The sequence below is a fragment of the Puma concolor genome, chromosome B2 (assembly GCF_028749965.1).
Source record: "Puma concolor isolate L17-30 chromosome B2, mPumCon1.1.hap2, whole genome shotgun sequence".
Classification (NCBI taxonomy): domain Eukaryota; kingdom Metazoa; phylum Chordata; class Mammalia; order Carnivora; family Felidae; genus Puma; species Puma concolor.
In genome coordinates this window covers 55,386,795-55,406,938 of record NC_141671.1, presented here as the reverse complement: position 1 = coordinate 55,406,938, position 20,144 = coordinate 55,386,795, and the positions used below count along the sequence as shown (strand labels likewise).

The window sequence follows — 20,144 nt, the reverse complement described above, 5'->3', positions numbered from 1 at the left end:
GAGACACCTGGGTGGCTCAGTTGGTTAAGGGTCCAACTCTTGATTTCAGCTCAGGTCACGATCTCCCAGATCATGAGTTTGAGCCCTATGTCAGGCTCTGTCCTGACAATGTGGAGCCTGCTTGGGATTCTCTTTCTTCCTATCCCTCTATCTCTCTCAAAATAAATAAATAAACATTAAAAAAAAATAGAATTAAAAAAAAGAAACGAAACTGGACCACTTTCTTTCACCATACACAAAAACAAACTAAAAATGGATTGAAGACCTAGATGTGAGACCTGAAACCATAAAAATCCTTGAGGAGAGTACAGGCAGTAATCTCTGACATTGGCCATAGCAAGAATTTTTTAGATATTTCTACCAAGGCCAGGGAAATAAAAACAGAAATAAACTATTGGGGCTTCATCAAAATAAAAAGTTTCTGCACAGCAAAGGCAACAATCAACACAATTAAAAGGAAACCTACTAAATGGGAGAAGACATTTGCAAATGACATATCCGATAAAGGGTTAGTATCCAGAATATATAAAGAACTTATACAACTCAGTCAAAAAACAAATCATCCAATTAAAAAATGGGCAGAAGACATGAACAGACATTTCTCCAAAGACATTCAGATGACCAACAGACACATGAAAAGATGCTCAACATCACTCATTATCAGGGAAATGCAAAGCAAAACTATAATGAGATATCACCTCTTATCTGTCAGAATGGCTACAATCAAAAACAAAAGAAACAAGTACTGGCGAGGATGTGGAGAAAAAGGAACCCTTGTGTACTGTTGGTGGAAATGCAAACTGGTGCAGCCACTCTGGAAAGCAGTATGGAGGTTCCTTAAAAAGTTAAAAAATAGAACTACTCTGTGATCCAGTAATCGCACCACTGGGTATTTACCCAAAGAACACAAAAACACTAATTCAAAGTGATAATGCACCCATATATTTATAGCAGTATTATTTACAATAGTCCAAGTATCCATTGATTGATGAATGGATAAGGAAGATGTGGTGTATATATACACAATGGAATATTACTCAGCTATAAAAAAGAATGAAATCTTGCCATCTGCAGAGAAAGACAAACACCCTATAAATTTACTCATAGGTATGATTAAGAAACAAAACATGAGCTAAGGGGAAAAAAGAGAGAGAGACACAAACCAAGAAACAGACTCTTAACTATAGAGAATAAACAGATGGTTACTAGAGGGGATGAGTGAAATAGGTGATAGGGATTGAAGAGTATACTTGTCATGATGAACACTGAGCGTTCATAAAGTAAAAACTTAAGGGGCACCTGGGTGGCTCAGTTGGTTAAGTGTCCAACTTCGGCTCAGGTCATTATCTCATGGTTCTTAATTTCAAGCCCCACTTTGGGCTCCCTATTGTCAGCACACAGCTGGCTTTGGATCCTTTGTCCCACTCTCTCTTTTTGCCCCTCCTCCACCTGTGCTCTCTCTAAACATTAAAAAAATTTTTTTTAAAATGAAAAAAAATTTTCTCCACAGTGAACATATTGCACAAGTAACATTTTGTAACGTTAATAAGTCATTATAGATATATAATTTCAAATATAGTAAACACACACTACAGAATCATCTATTATACAGATTTGTGTATGCCATGAATCAACCTGTCTCCCTTGAGATTTAACACCTAATGTGAGTTACATAAAACAACCTTTTGTATACTAGATTTCTTAACACTAGCATTAATAAAGGAATTGTTATTTAATTTACTAGATGGCTCCAACATTTCAACAGGCAGTGAAAGGCAGCAGACTTAAGATTAAAGTTCTAGTTCTCATCATAAGCATCTTGAAGAACGTTAATTCCACAGAGCAACTCCATCAAAGGAAGGGCTTCGATGATAATCTTTAGGAGTGCTGGCTTTCAGTCATAAAGTTTACCTGTCCACAAAAATTTAATGTTCCAATCATTTTACTCTTGACCCTTATGTGCACCACTAGTGACTACAGGCTTAAGAGCAGCAAGAAAACACTTGCATCAAATTCCATGCTTCTCTAGAAAAAATACCTACTCTTAGGACATCCTCTTACCTTAGCAAAAAGATGATCCCTATATTGCTGTTGAGTAACAAAATTTTTGTAACATACTACACAAGCAAAGGAATTGACGAATGGTCCATGTAGTGTAATTGTCGGATCACATGGAGAGTGATCAAACCTACTCGACAAAAGAGAGGTAGCATTAGAAAAGTCCACATTTTAGGAGCCAAACTATGTTGCTTCATTTGTTAAGCATTTGCTTATTTGTTTACACACACATACACACAACACACTCAGAAATTTATACTCTTCTATTGAAATATTAAAAACGTTCTTCATGTTCAAGAAATATCAAATGACTCCTAAATGCCACACAATCCCTTCAAACAGTGACCAACAGTTAGCTCAAGATTTCATAAAAGTATCTAAGATCCAGTAAAATGGATTTAAGCATGTCTTGCCAAACTGGTACAATTCCAGTCTGAAAGTTATAGAGCCATCATCTTTTCCTTTTTGCCTTATTTGCCACAATATTTACTAATAGTTGTAAATGAATCAACAGAATTATAATCTCATGTCAAGATTTCTGGCACACACCTGTTTCCTAAAAATGGCTTTTAATCCTTTTAATGTTCACTTTAATCATTTAATAAGTACGTGTCATTTTAAACTGCCTCAAAGACTTTTAAGAACTCTTTAGATATAGTATGCTACCTAGTTATTTATAGGATGCTGAAGACCATACAAAAGGCTCTATAGGTAGGTTAATGCATAAGTAGGGTGAGACATCTAGAAATGAAAAAGGTTGTGAGACCCCAAATTCTCAATTTCCATCTTTAAACTATTAGAAGGAGAGATTATGAAGGTAGGAATGTTTAATACCTTTAATACTGCTTTTCCCTGATATTTACTTTCTCAAGCTCTACTATTAAAAAAATCAGTAAGTTAATAAGATAGGTTTATAAATAGAATATTTATTATTAATTTTGCTACATTTGGTTTGCTTTTAACATTTCTTTTGTAATAACATATTAGCTTTCTTTAGGCTAAACCAAATATCTGTAAGTGTTTTGTGTCTCTTGAAATTTGCATTTATGGGCTGGATTTCTCTACAACGGATTCAACTGCATATCAATGTAAAAATCTGTTCAAAATTTTATGAGACATATTAGGATAAATACATACTTAAATGCTACAAGTCTTTAAAGAAAAGAATATAACTAGAGAAATCTGACTTTAGGCCTTCTAGGAAACCTAAGAAATATAAATTTAAAATAACTATCATAAGAGTATAAAACAATTTGTCTGGAATATAAAGCTATGGTTACAATGGCATGAGTGCATCATGCTTTCATTATATGAAATCACTTTGTAACACATTTGCTCTTTAGTATCCACTATTCTGAGTATCACACTCACCTTTTCAAATGTCCTAAGAGAAGGTGTCCATTATCAAATTCCTTGTTACAGTGCATTATGGGACATAAAATTGGTTTCCCAGACACCTGCATCTGGCCTCCTCTTCGGAATGAACTTTTTTTCCCAGAATTAATTGTGCCTGTTTTGAGTCCTGCATTATTGGAATACAAATTCTTAAGTTCCTACTTCAGATATTTGTCCTTTGGACAGGTAACCAAAATTATGGCAAAACAATAAATACTATGAAATAGCATCAACTGGGTGATCCTAATTATAATTAAAAATTTCTTGGCTTTCTAATAAAACATATGATAACCTAAAAATAAATAGTTATTGGGACAAATAAAGCTGTTAACATCTTTTTTTTGTTTTTTAAAGATTTTATTTTTTTAAGTAATTTCTATACCCAATGTAGGGCTCGGACTTCCAACCGGAGATCAAGAGTCACATGCTCTATTGACTCAGCTAGCCAGGTGCCCTTTCTTTTTGTTTTTGAAATAGGTATAGGGATTAAGTTTGTTTGTATGTTTATTATTGCTACAGCCAGTGTGGGTCTTGAACTCAAGACCCTGAGATCAAGAGTCACATGCTCTGTTGACTGAGCCAGTCAGGAGTCCTGAATGCTGTTAACATCTTTAAGTAACATTCTCTGGGGGGAAAAAACTCTATTTTCTTAAGTTCAACAGCCAAGAAATGTCAAACATTAAATACTGATTAGAAAAGCAGTTGCTCCACAGACCCCTACCCTTCTTTCTCATTTATATAAACTGGCAAAGATCTAATTTTTTTTTCTCTTTTAACGATCTTAAACACATTAGAAGATTTAGCTATATTATAAAAGATTGGGGTTCTCTGAAAATTATGTTAAAAAATACAGCTGGGAGAGCGGGGAAGAGTGGAGAGTTCAGGGAGGCAAGGAAAATAAGAGTGGTACTTTCTGAAGAAACCAGCCATTGACCAATGAGTTCCAACCTGGATATCAAATAATGCAGATCTCAGTAATAAATTTACAGAACACAAAGCAGAGATTTACTTATTGTTACTACCTCTTTCCTATTTATTCTATTTTGTCCCTCTTCTTCTCCTTTCATGTAAAAAAATTTTTTTTTAAATCTTATTTGAGCGACAGAGAGAGCGAGAAAGTAAGTGCCAGTGGGGGAGGAACAGAGACACAGAGGGAGACACAGAATCCAAAGCAGGCTCTAGACTTCGAGCTATAAGAACTGAGCCTGACACAGGACTTGAACTTAGGATTTGAACTCAAAAACCATTCTTGAGATCATGACCTGAACCGAAGTTGGACACTTAACTGAGCCACCCAGCCACCCCTCTTTTTCTCCTTTCAAAGTTTGCCTATCACTAGTTTCTCTCTTTCTTTTTAAAGTAAACTCCATGCCCAAAGAGGAGCTGGAACTCACAACCCCAAGATCAAGAGTCACATGGCTCTACTGAATGAGCAAGCCAAGCACCCCTTTTCATCACTACTTTCTCTTAATTAATCTTCCTCTATCCTGATCCATTCTTCATCCCCTCTCTTTATAATCACACAACTCTTGTAGACTAATACCCCTGGCCAAATTTTGTTCCCAGGGAAATTCTGAATGCATGATATATGATGGAAATTTTGTAGTCACACTGTATAAACCATGAAATGTAAAACTGCCAGGAGGATTCTGACTGTATATCACATGATTATACACAGACGGTTTGATTATTGACTCTCTTTTATAACTATTTGTGGGTTGTTTCAATACCTTGAATATTTCATACAATAGAAAACTAAGTTATTTACCTTTATGGTAGATTTAAAGATTTAAATAGAACTTAAAGATTTAAATAGAATGAATTATTCTTTTAACATCATCTAGTTTTAAGATCTAGTTTTAAGATCTCCAAATGGTTATTATACAAACTTAAGGTTTCAACTGCTTTTCTGTTTTAGTCCTCATGGGGGGAAGGCCTCCATTAAAAGCTGCCAAAATGCTTATCAATGTGTTCTGCCAACACTGAACAGCATAGCATTAATCATATTTTAATCTTCGGCTCAGGTCATGATCTCACAGTCCGTGAGTTCGAGCCCCACGTCGGGCTCTGTGCTGACAGCTCAGAGCCTGAAGCCTGTTTCAGATTCTGTGTCTCCATCTCTCTCTGAACCTCCCCCGTTCATGCTCTCTCTGTCTCAAAAATCAATAAAGGTTAAAAAAGTTTAAAAAAAAAAGAGAGTGTTGTTTTTAAGTTATGAAGTATTCAAATGTATACAACCTGGCCTAACTGTAAAGATCTATAAAAGATGAATTTCTAGTAGAGTAATTATAAATAAAGTACTTAAACTACTTCTAATCAAAGAACTGAATTACAAAGCTGGATACTTTGGAATAGACTGAACAAGTCCCTTAGCGCTACTTTAAAGTAGAATCTCACTTTCTGTAATTTAAGAAAACAATGACTCATCTCTGTTTCCCCAGCTATACCCTATCCAAATATCTCAGCACTTTCTAAAGATAATTTATGGAATAGCATCATACCAAATATAGTCAGTGCTGAAGCAGCTGTTCTAGAAATAGATCCCAAACTTTCATTTTATAGTATTTTTGTAGGGAGCAAGCAAAAAAAGTAAAACCATCTTATAAAAAGAGTATAACTGAAGACCTTAAATCCACGCTTAAGCTCATTAACCACCAATGAATCAGGTGTGACCTGAAGATACATACAATAACAAGTCTTACCAAGACATGAAGACACAGCTAAATGACTCATTTGTTCCCCCCTGACCTGCTCCGACAGATCCATAAACAGATGCTCATGAATTCATTTTACAAGGAATTAAAATATTGTGCCAAACTGGAAGCCAGGGGTATGCCTAAAGGGGCATATTACCAGGCCAACTAGCACTCTAGACAGGACTTGAAGGTGTTAGATTCACATGAGATAAACTATTTTTAGAAGACATCTTATAGATGAAATAGTCCATTTCTCTATCAAAACTACCTAGGAATCTTTCCAAAACTATAGATGTCCTAGAATTATCTCTGGAGATGAAGCCAAGGTATGTATTTAAAAGCTCCCAGATGACTCTGATGTAGCTAAGGGGAAACCAGTGAACTAAAGTCATTAACTTGCACTAAGAACAGAATGCTTATCAAGAGGAAGTTTTTATTACTCTAAGCCTTACAAAGAACAACCCAAGAGGCAAAATCATTTACCACAATTTCTAAGTATCTTTTGCTAAAGTAGGTCTGGAATGCCAAACAATTCTTTTGTTTAGTTGAATGACAGTCACATTTGGAACTCAAGTCCTAGGCTTCTTTCTGTATTCATATGCAAATGATTATAGCCTGCTTTGGCTAATATTCAACCAGCATTTATTATCTCTATGCTGAGCATTCTTTTTAGGCACTCACACAAAAAAGAATTATAAACCTTGGTCTTTGTCCCCAAAGAGTGTGGAGTCTGACAAAGACAGACATGCAAACGTTTCAATTCAAAATAACAGGGTAAAAACCGCACTAGAGAACTTTGGAATTATCCCATCAGTGGTAATCTGATTCAAAGAAAACCCCTCTGAAAACAACTTCAGAATAACAAGATATCTAGGTTCAAGTTGAGTACTGCATGCAGTTATTTCTTTTGTTTGTTTGTTTATTTATGTTGAGACACACACACACACACACACACACACACACACACACACACACACACACACACACACACACACAGTGAGAGGTGGGGAGGAGCAGAGAGAGAGAATCCCAGGCAGGCTCCACAGTGTCAGCACAGTGTCCAATGTGTGGCTCGAACTCAAGAAACCGTGAGATGACCTGACCCGAGATAAAGAGTCAGATGCTCAACCAACTAAGCCACCCAGGCACCCCTGCATGAGTAGATATTTCTAATGGCTTTTTCAATGAAATCTTCTGTGGATTATATCCACAGCTAAGATTTCTGTGGATACCCCAAGCCTTTAAAAGGCTCACTGTTTTGTCTACAAGACAGGCTAGAAAAGCTGCCATGGTGTGACTGTCCCACTGGCTCTTAAAGATTCCATCAAATTATCTGTTGGGGGGAAAATGTTCCATAGTGACTCTTTCAGGAACCTAAGGTCTGCAAAGAGTTAGTGAAGAGGCTACCCAATGCTTTAGATGAGACTCTCATGTGGACACTTCCTTCCAAATATCTATACAGGCTGCATTGATGAATAAATAAATAAACATGAATTCTTTAGATCTCAGCTTAAAATCCATGTCATTAGAGAAGCCTTTCCTGACCCCAAATAATCCATTAAAAATCCTCCCCAAAACACATGCACTATTCCATGTAACAACTATAAAATAACACGAATAAATACATGAGCAGTATCTAATGAGATCAAGGATGGCCTATTATAATCAAAATACACGTTTGCCAATGTAGAAAGACAAGTGGTAAAGTAGGCCATTATTAATTACTGAAACTAAATTTCAATACTTTATACACTTACTAGCAACTGAATAATACAGACATAATGCATTAAGGCTTTAGGGAAGCTCAGTAACCTCAGTGTTCCACTCTGATCTCTAAAGAATACCTGGCATTTTTAGCCACTGGTCCACACACAGTCTTGCTGCTTCTGTATCAGAATGTCCTCGAATAAATTCCAATTCCTGTAACCCATGAGCATGCTGAAAATCGATTTTTTCCTAAAGATATTAAGAAGAAAATTAATTAACCTTTGATTACTAACCTGGTTTCCTTAAGAAAAAGATTTTAACATACTAGTGATCAGAAAATACTGATTATCCTTTGTCCCTGTAACTCCATATCTGGACATCTATCCCAAAGAGAAAAGTCAAAACAAAGGTTCATGCTCTAAGATACTGATTCCAATGTTATCTGTATTTGCACAAAGTTTGCTACAACCTACATCTCCAACAATGGGTACTGTTTAATTATGTATATATATTTCGTGAAAGTCAATTAGAAACATTAATCAAACTTTTTCAGTGAAGTAGGAATGTATTTTTATATCAAGTAGATCACCAAATAGTATTAAACAAATGAGGCCAAATATAAATAAATATTAATTTCAAGCTATATGTAACTACATCTGCTGCAGAGGGGGAACAAATGCTGAAAGTAAATATACAAAATGTCAATGACTATCTCTGGGAATGGAAATATGAATGATTATTTTCATTTTTAAACCAGTATACATTCTTTTCGAATTTTCCACATATGTTCTGAAGTATACAGAAGCCTATTCAATATCTGTTCAGTGAATAGTATTAGAATAAGAGCCGATATTCATTAGTACTGAGTATGTGCCAGTATAATGCATTTATTACCATCTAGATCCACAACTGGCAAACTTTTTTCATAAAGGGCCGGACCAGTAAATATTTTTAGGTTTTGCAGACCATACAGTCCCTACTGCAACTACTCAACTCTGCATGAAAGCAGCCATAGATAACATGTAAACAAATGGGGATTGCTATGTCCCAACAAAATCTTATTTACAAAAAAAGGTGGCAGGCCAGGACCAACCATGAAATTAGACTTGTGCTTTAGACTGTTAGTTTCTAACTCTTCCTGTATATTACCTGTAAATCTTTTGCATACTGTCTGATCATGCTATATCTAACAATTAACACTTATTGATGACTTATCATGCCATTATTCTAAAAGCATTTTAGATTTTTCACAATAACTTTGTGAGACAGGTACTATTACTGTTTGCATTTTATGATGGGAAAACTGAGGTACACAGAAAGGTCAAATAAATTGCCCAAGGATAAATAACAATGACAGGATTTAAACTCTCACAATTTGATTCTAGAATCCATGCACTTAACTAGTATACCATACTGCATCTCAACAAAGTTGTTCTTAAAAAGAAATCACAAAGTCACAAATGCTAGATTTGTAAGAGACAGGCCAGAATAATCAATGGCCTAGTTAGCAATACAACAAGATCTTCTATCAAAAAGTAGAGGAACAGGGAGATTCAAGATTTAAATCTGAAAAAAATCTTCTATACAACATTGTTCAAAGTACAGCCATACGACACTAATTCTCAAAGATGTTAACAAGCATTATATAGAGATTTTAAAAATTCCCTATAATCAAATTAAGTAAGTATAGAAGCAATGGTTTTAATACAAAATTTAAAAGTCTCCTTTAGTGCAGGACTTCCAAAGCCTTCAAGCGTCAATGTCTGTGTGATTTTCCACACAGAGAATATGCAGTATCTCAAGAAATTATCACATTTTTTTTCCAAAGTATATCCTGCAGTATTAGTGTTCTGAGTAATATGTTATGGAAAACAAAGCTAGTTTATCCAAAGAAGCAATATGGTAAGCCTCTGGTAGACTCCAAAGACGTTTTCTAATGTACAAAATTAAACTACTTATCATAGTTCCTTATAAAAATTTATCACAATAAAAACTCTTAGATTAAGATCAAGTACAACTACATGCCAGCCAACAGCTTATTTATTTTAAATTGTCAAAATTTAAAAATAAACAAATTTTAAAAAGTTCTGACATTTTTTATAACAGAATTTGAACTCTCTGGTGATAGTCAATGCTCAAAAAACACTTGTTGGCTGAAGTCATCCCCAAATTACCCACTACTTTTCCTTTGTCATGAAGCTTCTTCCACAAACTTTAGGGTTATACCCCTTTTTGTAAGTCATCTTAACTCTTACAGTATAGCCACAAGCAAAGCTGGTAGCTGGTCAACTAGTCAACACAACATTATCTCTGAAAGTAATTTATCTAGTGAAGATTTTGAAGTTTATTTACTTTGAGAGAGCACGAGAGCACAGGTGTTTGCACACAAGTAGGAGAGAGTAGAGAGAACAGGAGAGAAAACCCTAAGCAGGCCCTGCGCTATTAGCACAGAGCTCCATGTGGGGTGTGAACCCATGAACCATGAGATCATGAACTGAGCTGAAACCAAAAGTGGGATGCTTAATCGACTGAGCCACTGAGGTGCCCCAAGAATTTTTAAAATTTCTTTTTAAGTAGGCTCCACACCCAAAGCAGGGCTTGAACTCATGACCCTGAGATCAAGAGTTGCACACACTACTGACTGACACAGCCAGGTACCCCATATGCAGTGAAGGTTTTAATGAATTTTCTTTTTTTCTATAAAACCACTCCATCACAAAAGATGAACAATTCACCTTAATAGTAAAATATCAATAATTCACAAAGGCCTAAGAATAGTTGGAAGATATTTTCTACTACATCTAGTTTTAGTCAGAGTTATAATCCACTAAAATTCCTCAACAGTTATTTTTATTTTTGTTTCATTATCTTCCTTTCTGGGTAGTTTATTTTTGTTTTCTGTCATCTAGTTAAAACAAAAAAGAAGTTATCTATACAGGAAACCAAATTTTAAAAAATCATGAATGGATAGCAAGCAGTACTAAAGCATCTGTGCTACTTTCTCCCTTAGAAAATGAAATCTTAGGGGCACCTGGGTGGCTCAGGTCATGATCTCAAGGTTCGCGGGTTTGAGCCCCATGTCCAGCTGTGTGCTGACAGCTCAGAGCCTAGAGTCTGCTTTGAAATCTCTGTGTCCCTCTCTCTCTCTCTGCCCTCCCCCACTCTCGCTCTGTCTCTCTCTCAAAAATAAATAAACATAAAAAAAAAGAAAGAAAGAAAAAAAAGGAAAATGAAATCTCGGGGCACCTGGGGCTCAGTTGGTTAAGCGTCTGACTCTTGATTTTGGCTCAGGTCATGATCTCATGGTTGGTGGGTTGAGCTCCATGTTGGCTCTGTGCTAGAGCCTGCTTGGGATTCTCTCTGCCTCCCCCTCCCCAAAATAAATAAACTTGGAAAAAAAAAAAGAAATTTTAAGAAAAAAGAAATTTAGATACATTTATTCTTCACAACTGATTAAACAAGAATCTCACAATTTCAAGTTCATTCAATGCTGAGGTAAAGTCTTTAACAGAATAAATCAGCATTTATATGGGTAGAAGCTGAAACCACCCTTGAGAAAAGCACCAATTATCATAGTGCCTATAAGATTCTGAACTCATCACAGACGCTTTATTATCCATATGGGAACACTGCCTGGGAAAAGAAGCTAGCATCATTCAGGAAATCTGTGGAAAAGGACAGCTTGCAAATCACCCCTCTCTCAAGATTTTCCCCATGACCCATAAACAATACATTTAACATAGTTTTGGGGGAAAAAAATCTTCCTTAAAATTGATTATTATTTCTGCCAGGAAAGAAATGATCCTATTTTTTTTTTTTTTATATCTCTATGCATTAAACATTTTAAACATACAACTAGAATACTATGCACTAGTTTAATTGGTATTACATTATGAAGTAAAAGTCCCCAAACAAATCTATTTCTAAATGTAAAGAATATTAATTTATTCTATACCAAATTAGGAGATACTAAAACAGAGGCTAGAAATATACAAATTCCTTTAAGATAACCAATGGACAAGCAATCAAAACACAGATGTTAAAATTATAAAGTCATAGTGCTTATCCCAACCTGGGAGATTATCTCCAACTCTATCCCTACCAAATTAAAGTACAAAGTCTATAAAAGCTAAGTGACCTGCTGAAACCCAAACAAGCAGCTGGTAGTGCCATGATTTCAATTTTTCTTTTTTTTTTTTTTTAAAGTAAGCTTTACATCCAATATGGGACTTGAACTCTTGACTCTGAAATCAAGAGTTGCATGTTGTAGGAGTGCTTCGGTGGTTCAGTTGGTTAAGGGCCTGACTCCTGATTTCAGCTCAAGTCACAATCTTACAGTTGTGAGATGTAGCCCCACATTAGGCTCTGTGCTGAGCATGGAGCCTGTTTAAGATTCTTTCTCTTGCTTTCCCTCTGCCCTTTTCCCTTACATATGTGTGCTGTCACTCTCTCTCTCTCAAAAAAAAAAAAAAAAAAAAAAAGAGTTGCATGTTATACTGACTGAGCGAACCAGGCACCCCTCAATTTCCATTGCCAAAGTCCTAGTATGAAGCTTTATTTACCCAACTCATCAACTTTCTACTCCTAACAGACATTTGTCAGCCCTGAGGGATTCTTTTTTAATTTTTATTAAAAAAAAAAAAAATTTTTTTTTTTTAAAGTAAATTCTACCCTCAATGTGGAGCTCAAACTCATGATGCTCACATCAAGAGTCACATGTTCCATCGACTGAGCCAGCCAAGTGCCTCAGTATTGAGGGATTGTTTAAGTAATTCATCCAGGGCCTTCTAAAGCAAGTGAAGAAAAAGATTTACATCATTAGATATTCTAAATTAGGCTTCATTTTCCACATAGCAGCTTTTTGACAAACTGATTCAAAATTCCTTCCTTTTAGTAATAGATTTAATCTGAAGGGACAGGCTCAAGTTTGAGAAAGCGGTCTGATTCTATTTAGTAGAAAAACCTTTCTTTTAATAGCTTTCTAATAACCTTTCTTTTAATAGCTTATATCTATGAAAGCACCAATAAACTCTTTTCACCCTTGTGATATAGTAATCAGAAACCCTTAGTTGCTTATCTGCTGTAAGAAATCCCATGATTTTTAATTCCCAAAAATAAAGCCCAGTCAATTTTTTCTCCTGTATACATATATGATCAGAATCTAACAAACTAAAGACAGAGATATAAAAAGTTATTATGAATTACTACTAAATTAATGAGCTATCTAGAGTCCATACTGAACTGGATTCAATTACACATTTTTTGATGACGTTTCTCTTTACAATTGTATTCTAAACAATTCTATAATTTGGTAAAACACCAACTAAAAAACACCAACCACATACCCTGAATGCTCTATTCTTCTCCTCTTTCTGCTGTTTCTCCACTTCGACGTGGCGGGCTAGACGAGCCAGAGTTAAAGCAACTTTATCCTTCTGATGGTCAATATAGTCTTTATGCTTAACATTATCCTATAATTGAAAAAAACATTTTCATTTTTTTTTTAACTAACAAAACAAGCCTTGGGATAACGAATCCATTTACCAAAGCGTTATTGTACTAAAGAACCATTTACCTTTTTTTGTAGTTTATTTCTTTAAGTAATCCCTACATGCAACATGGTACTCAAATTCATGACTCTGAGATCGAGTCACATGCTCTTCTGAATGAACCAGCCAGGCACTCAAGAAAAATTTACTTTTATCATCAGCAAATTTCTAAGAACATGTCTTGTGTATTATGTATTTCATGTAGTATTTTATAGGTCAATTATCCACCAACATCTTTCATTTTCTAAAAGTTAGATAAACTAGCTTCTAAGGACAATTTATCATCTTTATTTACTTTATAATCATCTGGATATTGAAGAGTTTGGTGTTGCTTTGTTCTTCTGATCTATAAGGTAATGCCATTAAGCCATTAGTCCACCTCTAAAAGGTCTAACAGTACAAACATCCTTGATTCTGGCTTTTCAGCAATGCCAGAACAATATTTATTTAAGAGAAATTATTGATTAAAAAAATAGATCTAACTTCCAGTTTCCAGTCCAACATGTAAGGAGCTTATAAGCTACCACTTCATTCTGTCGAGTAAAAAGCTGAAAAAACCAAAAGTGAACAACTCTTCTTAGATCCACCAGAGAAGTGGTGGTATACAGTATAAATTGGTACTCCAAAAAAGACAGGGGGCAAATACAGAGAATCCCAAGTAAATGGAGCAAAAAGCCATGAGTGGAAATCTCAGCAGGAAGCAATAAAGGCAAAAAAACCTCAACTGTAACTGATGGATTGCGAGAGGCTCAGTGGGATAAATCTAAGAGTTAACAACCGCAGGATGACCCAGTCATGGAGAGCCCTCACACTTTTGTGAGTTTACCTCCAAGGAGTTCTACCAGGTTCTCACAGTAAACACTGCAGAAAAATCCCTTCATGCTTCCAGCATGGGGAGAGGAAAAGTAAACATTTTGAAATATGCCAGAGCGTTCTGTTCTTAACAAGGTCTGCCCTCACCAACAACTATTTTACCAGAAGGTAACCTTGTAGGAGTTTTATCAGAACCTAACCAACCTGGGAAAACGGAAAGACCCAATCTAGCTCCATTTAGCCTTCCACATGAGGGAAAGGGAAATACCCCATTTCAGGCCACACTAGCCATCCTTCCCGATTGAAAGAAGGGAATGAGAAGCACTGCTGAAGGTCACAGTCCAGGGGCACAGGCTCAACAAGACAGAGACTTAATCACAGGACTATACAGTGCTACCACGCCCCATTCTTTACTACCACATTATAAAGGCCCATTTACCACAGTTCCTTTTACCTAACACATCTTATCTACCTTTCCACCGAAAATTATAAGGAACACTAAAAGGCAAAAAACACAGTTTGAAGAGCCAGAGCAAGCACAGAAAGGCAGACACGGCAAGGATGTTAGAATGATCAGATCAGGAATTCAAAACAACTATGATTAACAACATGAAAGAACAGATGCGTAATGTAAGTAAGAGAGAGAGAAATCCTAACAAAGAATCAAAAAGAAATGGTAGAGATCTAATACACTATAAGAGAAATGAAGAATGCCTTTGACAGTGCCCTTAGTAGACTGTACACTGCCGAGGAAAGAATCTCTGTGCTTGAGAATATGGCCACAGAAACTCCCAAAACTAAAAAACAAAACAAAGACCAAAAAAAACACAAAATGGAATATCCAAGAATTGTTATAAAAGATGTTACACATACATAAAAAAAATACGAGAAGAGAGAAAGAACAGAAAACTTTATGAAATGACTAAAAATTTCCCCCAATCAATGCCAGACAAACCAGAAATCAAGAAATAAAATCCTCTTTGTTCACAGATGACATGATCTTTCTTAAAGAACAACATGCAGGGGCACCTGAGTGGCTCAGTAGGTTGAGCGTCTGACTTTTGATTTTGGCTCAGGTCATGATTTCCCAGTTTCAGAAGTTTGAGCCCTGTATCGGGCTCGGTGCTGCTGGTGTGGTGCCTGCTTGGGATATTCTCTTTTTCCTAATCTCTCTGCCCCTCCCTGCTAGTGCTCTCCCTCAAAATAAATAATTATAAAAAAAAACAAACAAACACGCAAATATATAGTAGTTAGGGGTGAAGTAACCTGTGTAATTAGATATTTGTAGCAGCTTTATTCATAAATGCCAAAACTTGGAAGCAACCAATATGTGTTTTAGTAGGTGAATGGATAAACTGTGGAACATCCAGATGATAGAATATCAGTGCTGAAAGGAAATGAGTCGACAAAAAAAAAAAAAAAAAAGGTCATCATTTTATGAAAGGACATGGAGATTTAAATACATATTACTAAATGAAAGAAGCCGATCTGAAAAGGCTATACATAGTGTATGATTCCAACTATATGACATTCTGGAAAAGGCAAAACTATGGGGATAGTAAAAAAGATCGGTGGTTGCCCAGGGTTGAGGAGAGGGGAGGATGAGCTGGCAGAGTACAGATTTGCAGGGCAGTAAAATTATTCTGTATGATACTATAAAGGAGACACCTGTTATCACAAATTTTTATAAACTCACAGAATGTACGTTAATAGTGAGCCCTAGTAAACTATGAACTTAGTGATAATGATGTGTCACTCTAGGTTCACTCACTATAACAAATGTATCATTATGCTGGGGGATGTTGATAATGAGGGAAGCTGTACATGTGCAGGGGCAGGAGGTATACAGGAAATCTCTGTATCTTCCTCCCAGTTTTGCTGTAAACCTAAAACTTCCCCCCAAAATAAAGTCTATTAAATTTTTTTTCTACTAGAAAGACCGGGTTACTCTGTATCACTCTGTAGGCAAATCAGTCATTTATGTGCAACCCAAATTTTATCTACAGTGGGACAGAGTTGCATCATCAACCATGTCAAACATCAAGTGTGACTTTCCAAGTACACAAAAGTTACACTGAAGTGAGTATACATGAAAAGGTCAAAATGGTATTTTCAATATGAAGCTGCATCTTTGCAACAAGAAATGCTCACAGAATCACTTTGGGTACAAGTAGTTCCAGCTGACTTCTGACCACTTGGCCAGCCTACATATACCCTTGTACCAGGTAATCGATGACATTCTCCTAACTTCACCAAAATATTCTTTTACAAGGCATAGAACAATGCAGCTTATTAGAAAAAGAGTCACAAAAATCTTTATCAGAGCTCTGATCCTTTAGCAAAGACATCTTTACCTGTCTTAAAAACAAAAATTTACTCTTTGGGAAGACAAAAATAATACCCCTTTATTTAAAATGTAAATACTACCTTGAGAAGGAAATCTAGAGTAGATTCTAAAAGAATTTTTTAATTTAAGGAAGTTAATGATAATCAAACATGGGCCTAGAGTATGTTAGTTTTCCTAACAGATACACTTTTTAGGTTTTAAACTCTAGTAAAAGTTGTGCTTGGAAGGTTAAGTAAACCAAGGTCACATGAACACAAGGTAGACAAGGTATAAATTAGGGTTTACCTATAAAAATGTGTTGGATCACAATTCCGGGGACAGAAAGAAGGCCATGTTCTGGATTAAGGTAATTCTAATGCAGGAAGAACTACCCTTGAATTGATGGTTCACTATCATTTTACTTTTTCCTAGGCCACTACAAAATAACCATTCTGAAATACTTCTGAAGTTACACTCATTCAGGAAGATTTTACATAATATTTATTCTTCTTGAAGTTTCCTTTAAAGCACAATTAAGGATTCTCTGCTTTACATTATAAATTATAAATATACTCTCGGGGCACCTCGGTGGCTGAGTTGGTTTAAGCATCTGACTCTTGGTTTCAGCTCAGGTCATGATCTCATGATTTGTGAGTTCAAGCCCTGATCTGGCTCCACATTAACATTGTGGAGCCTGCTTGAGATCTCTCCTCTCACTCTGGCCTCCCCTGCTTGTGTGCTACCTCAAAATAAATAAATAAATAAACTTAAAATTTTTGAACACATGCTGGGCAGAAAACTAGCTGAAAATTAAAGTCTGAAACAGATTATATATCCAACGGGAAAATTTTTTAGTAATCCATTAGTCACAAAATATAGGTAAGAATTTTACTCCATTCAAACTATACTCATAAGCTAGGAAGATAAATTATTTAGTACCTTTAATCAGCACTTATACATTTGTTTAGATCTCTTCAACCTCATTCTAAAGTTAGTCTCTAGTCCTAGAACATTACCTTTTGGAGAACAAATAAAGACTGTTGGTATTATTGTTTGCTAAAATTATTTTTCCTATATTTAGTTATCAGTAGCCTACGTTAACACTTAATGAACTAGCTGACTATATCAATCAAAAGATTACTTCTGTGATTCCCAGCTAACTCTGATCTGTTTATTTAATCTTTCATGACTTTGAAGGACTCAAAAGACCTAACAGTTCTGATACTGAAAACAAAAGACATTTGAATTTATTTTCCTTCTTTTCCTCAAAGGGGAAAGTTTCTATTTTCTTCTTAAAAATAAAAAACAAAAAACAAACCCCAAGCCCCCAAAACCCCACCTCTGGCTACCTATATTGAAAGCACATAAGTAGATATGAAAGACAATCTGCTAGGAGTAGCTAAAAAGGAATGAATGGCAGCCAGAGAAAGAGTGAACTTCAACTTTGAGACTTCTGCCATTTAAAATGACAAAAATTAATTATATGAGGCAGGGGATGATACTCATATATTTTTCCATCACAACTTAGGTTTGGGGATCACGGTTGCTGGTTTAAGCCAGGCATGAGTAATGGGTTATTTATGAACACACACTCACTCCAGGAAGCCAAATCCTTTGAATTTCTATTTTTAGGGGTTCAAGATGAGGGGCAGCCTCTAGATCTTACTGAATTACATACTTCTATGGTTCTGGGAAAACACACATGCACTGGAAAAACGAGATGACTGATATTAAAACACATACTAGGGATTTTGCCTATTAGGTCGCAGAAGACCTTATTTTGCACAAAAATAGAACAGGTAATTCAAAGAATCAATATGTTCGGAAATATATTTTAACTTATCAGAAAGAAGCAAGGGGAAAAAAACTTACTGCAGGCCACCTTGTTACTGATTCAAAAGCAGAATCAAAACTATAGTGTTATTTGTCAGGAACACGGGCAGAAAGTGAACTCATTTCAGGATAGACGAAAGTGTATTAAATGTTTCTGTAGAATTAAGATGAAAAGGGGCCACTATATTCTTAGGTGTGGGAGTCTCCACCATTCCATTAGTGACAAAATACTGAATTGTTATTTAACATGAAGTCACAAAATTCTAGGAGTGTTCTTCTTAGGCCAGATTTGCCAATCTTCCCCAAAGCCTGTAGTATTAATAAGCATTTAGGTCCTTAGAGTTTCGCTATGGTCAGACTTTCAGATATGTAAATTCTCAAGCTAGAAATAGAATTGGCTCTCAAAGGTAAGAATGGTAAGAATAAAGACACAGAGAGGATGATGCCACATGAAGAGACTAAGTCACGCAGGGAGAATGTCATGGGAGACAGAGGCAGAAACAGGAGTGATGAAACTGCAAGCCAGGGACTGAGGCCACCGCTAGAAGTGAGGAGAGAGGTGAGGACCCTTCCCTAGAGTGGTCAGAGAGTGCATGGTCTGGCCAAACTTGGACTTCTAGTCTCCTGAACTGTAAGAGAATAAATTTCTGTTGTTTTAAGCCAAAAAGAGAAAACAAAAAGAATAAAATGTTAGCAGCTATAGGATCTTCAGAGCCATCTTTCTTGAAGCACTTGCTGTGCTCACCCTGGATTAACTTCCATATTAGAAACTATTAAAGAATACTACTGAGTCCAGGGTTACAGCAAATAATCTGCAAGAAAATGCTACCCACTCAGTTATTTTTTGGGAGAAGAAGATGATGGTCTCAAGAGATACACTGGGGAGGGGGAGAGTCTGTTTGCCTCTATTTTAGATCATTCTCTGCATCAGTTTTTCTTCCATACCCTCTCCTCTCCCATTGGGGAAGTTGTGTGGGGTTTTCATAGAATTAAGAAGAAAGTTGTCAAGTCAGAAAATGTTAAAAGGCATATCCTAGTTCAGGGACCATGGAAAAAAATTTATGAAGAATATTGTTTGTTTTTTAATTGGGAACCAGAGGTATGGTTAAAATCCCAGTCTGACACACATAAAAAATCTGTGGGTGATCAGGAGTCGGAAGGTTACAAAATAAGGGACACACTGGGTACAGGAAGAAAAGCTGTTCCAGAACCTCAGAAGCCAGGCTAATATGGCCTCTCTCTGTGATCCTGTTTCTGCTCACCCTGGACACTATGAACTCCTTATATCCTCTGGTATATTCTTTAGATTTTTATCTAAGACTTGGGTTTTATACAAAGCAAATTTGAGTTGTGTCCTAGAAATGGCCGTCAGATTAAGAATATGGGTTAAATCTGAGTACACATATCCATGAAAGTTAAGCACAGACAGGCATACCTCATTTTATTGTGCTTCATAGATACCACGTTTACAAATTGAAGGTTTGTGGCAGCCCTGCATCCAGTAAGTCTATCGATGTGATTTTCCCAACAGTATTTGCTCACTTTATGCCTGTCACATTCTGGTAATTCTTGCAAAATTTCAAAAATTTTCACTATTGTATTTGTTATGCCGATCTGTGATCTTTGATGTTACTACTATAATTGTTTTGGGGTGCCATGAACTACATATGAAGACTGCGTAAACGTTGTCTGACTGCTCCACTGACTGGCCATTCCCTTGTCGCTTTCTCTTTCCTTAGGCCTACTCCCTGAGACCTAAATATTGAA

At 36.0% G+C, this 20,144-nt stretch overlaps 1 protein-coding gene across 4 annotated transcripts in view; it reads right to left on the bottom strand.

Annotated features, from left to right (window-relative positions):
- ZNF451 (zinc finger protein 451) overlaps window positions 1-20,144 on the bottom strand; it is an 88,299-nt gene that overhangs the window by 41,307 nt on the left and 26,848 nt on the right. For 3 of the 4 annotated variants that reach the window (XM_086707138.1, XM_086707139.1, XM_086707140.1), the window contains 4 exons: window positions 13,202-13,327; window positions 7,994-8,105; window positions 3,430-3,580; window positions 2,062-2,188 (listed from right to left, as the gene is read on the bottom strand). In XM_086707138.1, coding sequence (XP_086563264.1) covers window positions 2,062-2,188; window positions 3,430-3,580; window positions 7,994-8,105; window positions 13,202-13,327 — 516 coding nt within the window. Of the gene's footprint in view, window positions 1-2,061; window positions 2,189-3,429; window positions 3,581-7,993; window positions 8,106-13,201; window positions 13,328-20,144 lie in introns of those variants that run through there. The other variant, XM_086707141.1, reaches the window with a different exon arrangement.